Source organism: Apis dorsata, unplaced genomic scaffold (genome assembly GCF_000469605.1).
Source record: "Apis dorsata unplaced genomic scaffold, Apis dorsata 1.3 scaffold_326, whole genome shotgun sequence".
Taxonomy (NCBI): Eukaryota; Metazoa; Arthropoda; class Insecta; order Hymenoptera; family Apidae; genus Apis; species Apis dorsata.
In genome coordinates this window covers 325599-329801 of record NW_006263594.1, presented here as the reverse complement: position 1 = coordinate 329801, position 4203 = coordinate 325599, and the positions used below count along the sequence as shown (strand labels likewise).

Below are 4203 nucleotides of genomic sequence, written 5' to 3'. Positions count from 1 at the left end.
GAGAGAGAGAGAGAGAGAGAGAGAGAGAGAGAGAGTAAATATTTTCGTTGATTTCGATTATCCGAATTAAAATTTATAGCTCGATAAAGGTATGCGGGTTTACGATTCGTATGCACGACGCAATGTACGTGTGTGAAAATGAATGATAACATTCTTTTTTTCGTAAGAGAAGATGTTCGTGGATACTTTTGTAAATAATATGTTGTTTTTCGAAAACAGGAATTCTTTATGTACGAAGGAAGTTTCTTTTCTCCCTATTATGTATTTTGATGCTCGTGTTAAAAAAATAATCACGCTTAAATTTTGATTTCTCGATCGAAACAAATAGATTATTGCAAAATATCGAGAAAATTTAATAAACGATTAATTAATGAATCCTCAAAATTCCGAGAATCGAAGGTGAAGAAGAGTTGAAAGTAGTAAAAATTTGAATTATGACACGATGTGATTCGATATTATATATAAGGCAAGGGGTGTAAACGCAAGTATACATAAATTTTTTTTTTCTTATCAATAATAGTTGAATCACGTGCAAACGTCGAATAAATTAATTACAGGGTGCTCTTTGGAAGAAAACTTTTTTGCGTAAGGCAAAAAAAATTAAAAACATCAAAATTGTCTAATCTTTACATTATAGTATATATGTACATACGTATATGATACGTGTACGTATAAAAAAGAATTTCACGTTTCTCGTTATGTTGTGAAAGTGTTCGAGAGAAAAGAATGGAACACGATCGAATAAAGCGATTCGAGAAAAGAAGAAGAAGAAGAAGAAGAAGAATCGAAAAAAAAACGCAATGTACCGGCGTATTGACGTCCCATGTCATGCACGCTTCTAGTCGTCTGGAACTTGTTATTATACGTTGGTCGATACAGATGGGCGCAATTTTCGTTTTCAGTCTCTTGCATGATGTACTTCTGATTGTTATTGCTCGGATGATAATGATAATTATGATGGCTATGCCTTTTTCTCGTCATCTCTGGGGACGTGACCGGGCTATCGATACTCGGCATGGGTTTCAGCATACGTTTCAACGTGTTCGAATCTAAACTAATCCCACCGTTTTGCGCATTCTCGATTCTCATATCGTCCGTACTCTTGCTTTTCGATTTCTTCCCACTGTGATTATTGTTCACTATGTTGAAAATATTGCCGTTTTGCATCTCCAAATCTGTGTAATCGGCAGACTTCGTATGATGTAATTGCTCTTTTCGCAACGACTTATTTTGTAATGTGCCACCTGCTTGTGTACCTTCTGATTTGAGCATCTCGCTACCATTTTGTTGAGTAGACGAGTCTTGACTTTGCTTTTGACCTTTTTTCGGTGATATCGCAGCGCCTTTCTCTTCCGGGCTATCGATCTGTAATATTTCATTCCTCTTATTTCTCTTTGCTCGGTCGGTATGTTCGTTAATCGCGTCGAGTCGAACAGAATGAAAAATACCGATCGAAAAATAAAATCGAGCGAAACTAGCGATGGATTCTGGAATTAAATTACTTACTTGCGAGCCAACGGTTACAGTTTCGATGCCTACGTTCGCCGTCTTTGGCGTTGTCTGACATGTCTCGTTCTGTTTCTCCTTTTGCTTCGATTCCCCTGCTTTCGCCGTTTTCCCCGGCGTCACGTTCGCATTGTTAACGTTGTCGTAGAGGGAGGCACTGGACGTTGCCGCTGTTATTTTATCACGACCCGGCGTCATCTCCACCTCGGTCGATCGCGCCATCGTCCGTGGAAGCGTAGAGGTAGCTGTTCGAGAAAATTATTAATTATTAAACACGAATATCGATTTGATACGCGATACGTAATATCGTGGAATGTGAATATCGACGAATATCGTACTGCAAAAACCTCGGTATCTGGCTTCTTGGCTTCGAAATCTGGCGAGTTGTTCCGGTGTCATACAAGTGCATTGGGGCTCCCTGGATCTGCTCGGTGATGCCGGTGTCGATAAAGGCTTTCTCCGTGTCTTGATCTTTTGTTTGTTAGGCGGTTCGAGCTTCAACGAGTAAGAAGAGGACGCTTTCCTTGAAATCTTGAACGACGGTGACTGTACGAAAAATTAACTAATGACTGTAAATGACTCGACAATGTATACATGAAACCAATTTTTTTTTTGTTTTCACAAATTCCCTATCCCCAAATCCATCTCTTCTCTCCTCCCCTTTTTTTATTTCCATTATGAAAAAATACGACATAATTACATCTCGTGGTTTATTTCGATCTTATCTTGGCTGCTCTCGCGATCACGAAAATAATTGTGCAAAGAGAAAATTATTATCCCGTGCGAATGATATGAGAAATCAATCGATTGCGTTATAAACTTACGCAACATTCTCTGAATTGTTTAGCGTCTATCGGAGAGGTAAAATTTAATCCCCATGTGTCGTTGGTCATCGTGTCTTTCCAATAAACGAAACACTCTGACGCTTGTCCAATCCGTGTACCTGGAAGCAATTTCGAAAATATTTATCTCGCCTTTTCAATGTATGTACAAGAAAAAGAAAAAAATATCGTCATTTTACCTGGTTGTACCAATCGTACGTCCAAAATTTTGTCCACCTGACTGTTGTACGCGGTAATATGGAAAATACATTCTGGCGAATCTTGAATGCACGTGATATTTACAGGAACTAAATCCTCGGAAACCTGCTGCCATTTCACAGTTCCAGCCCCGCTTGCGCTTACATGGAACACTTCGGCCCACAGTCTAGAAATTTTGATTGCTGAATTGTACGTTGTAATAACAAGATTAATCGCATTTCGAAAAATGATATCGAAGAGGTCGACTACTCGAAAGGAAAATACGGACATAAAATTGAATCGAAACGAAAGGGGATATATCGTTCGATCGTTTTCCGACAACAATATCGTTGCAAGTAAGAAGTTTCGTGTCTTTTGTCTTTTATTCTTCTTCTCCTTTCCTCTCTTCTTCTTTTCCTTCTTATTTTCCGTTTCTCTTTCTTTCTTTCTTTCTTTCATTCTTTGTCATAGCATTTATATAAAAACATCTAATCTTTAAATTATAAAAAAAAAAAAAAAAGAAAATCGAACTAATTCACGTATACAAGATATCAGGTATCGTTCAACTAATTTCCCCCTCGCGTGTTCAACAGGTAATTCTGAATGAAAAATTGCGACACGCAAATGTGTGGATTCGTTTCATTCTATTGATCAGTTTTATTTCATAACAATATATTTATATTGTTTAACGTCACATCACAAATTTACATTTCTGTTTTCATCAATGAAAGAAATACAATGAGTGAAAATTGTTAAATATTTAATATAAAGTATCTCTTATCGTTATAGAATCTTCAAATAACTGTACATTATATTTCTTAAATATATCTTCGTAGCGCGTGTAAATAATTTGTTTTCAAAATAAGCACACGATTGAAATTTTTTTGAAATTTATTCACCGTAATATCTTGCATATTAAAAAGTAATCATTTTCCTTTCCTTGTATCTTCGCTTTCCGTTTACTTTTAATTATTTTAATTCTAAAAATTAAACAATGTCGAAATTCGAATTTTTCGATCAGTTTTTAAAAACACATGCCTGGTTGGAACTTAGCCCCACAATTAAACGAATTAAACGCGTTAATTCTGTCCGTTTTATGCACGATTCTTTTCTTCGGGACAAACGAGAGAATTAACAAACTATGTCGAATTTATAAATTGCAATGTGCATGCAAAAATAAGTAACAACGAGGAATATTATTAATTAGTTAAAATCATGCGCAAGAAAGACACGAATATGGATGGAGAGTTGTTGCTGATTTTAATATCAACAAATATTATAATAATTTAATAATTTCAAGACAATTGTACAATTATATCAGTGTCTTTCTTTCTTTCTTTCTTTCCAAGCTTTTTTATTAATTTTAAGCGCAATAAAATTGCATAGTAGACGTATCACAACATACGATCGATCGGAAAAAATTGATCGAAGATAAGTTAATTGATTCATTGATCATATATCGTAACACATCCGTAAAGATTCATTGGGAGAAATCGTATGTTGCGACTCGAGCAAAGTAGAAACAGCTATTTCAAGTAAGATGGAATTCAAGCTGAAACAATAATGAGCGATAATGGCAAATAAATGAATAGAAGAACAAGGATAGATAAAAAATAAGATATATAATCGAAAAGAAAAATAAATTCAGAATAGAGAGAAAGGAAGAGAAAGTGACCAA

The 4203-nt window shown here is 35.5% G+C and overlaps 1 protein-coding gene across 12 annotated transcripts in view; it reads right to left on the bottom strand.

Annotated features, from left to right (window-relative positions):
* The window catches only part of LOC102671320, a 27384-nt gene that overhangs the window by 21797 nt on the left and 1384 nt on the right, over positions 1 to 4203 (bottom strand). For 10 of the 12 annotated variants that reach the window (XR_004150791.1, XR_004150792.1, XR_004150793.1 and 7 more), the window contains exons 3-7: positions 2528 to 2712; positions 2331 to 2449; positions 1845 to 2052; positions 1507 to 1751; positions 807 to 1365 (exon numbers count right to left, since the gene is read on the bottom strand). Coding sequence is in view for 9 of the 12 variants with exons in the window: in XM_031511466.1 (XP_031367326.1) it covers positions 807 to 1365; positions 1507 to 1751; positions 1845 to 2052; positions 2331 to 2449; positions 2528 to 2712 (1316 nt within the window). In the remaining 3 variants the exon portion in view is untranslated. The remainder of the gene's footprint in view (positions 1 to 806; positions 1366 to 1506; positions 1752 to 1844; positions 2053 to 2330; positions 2450 to 2527; positions 2713 to 4203) is intronic. The other 2 variants (XM_006617761.2, XM_006617763.2) reach the window with 2 other exon arrangements.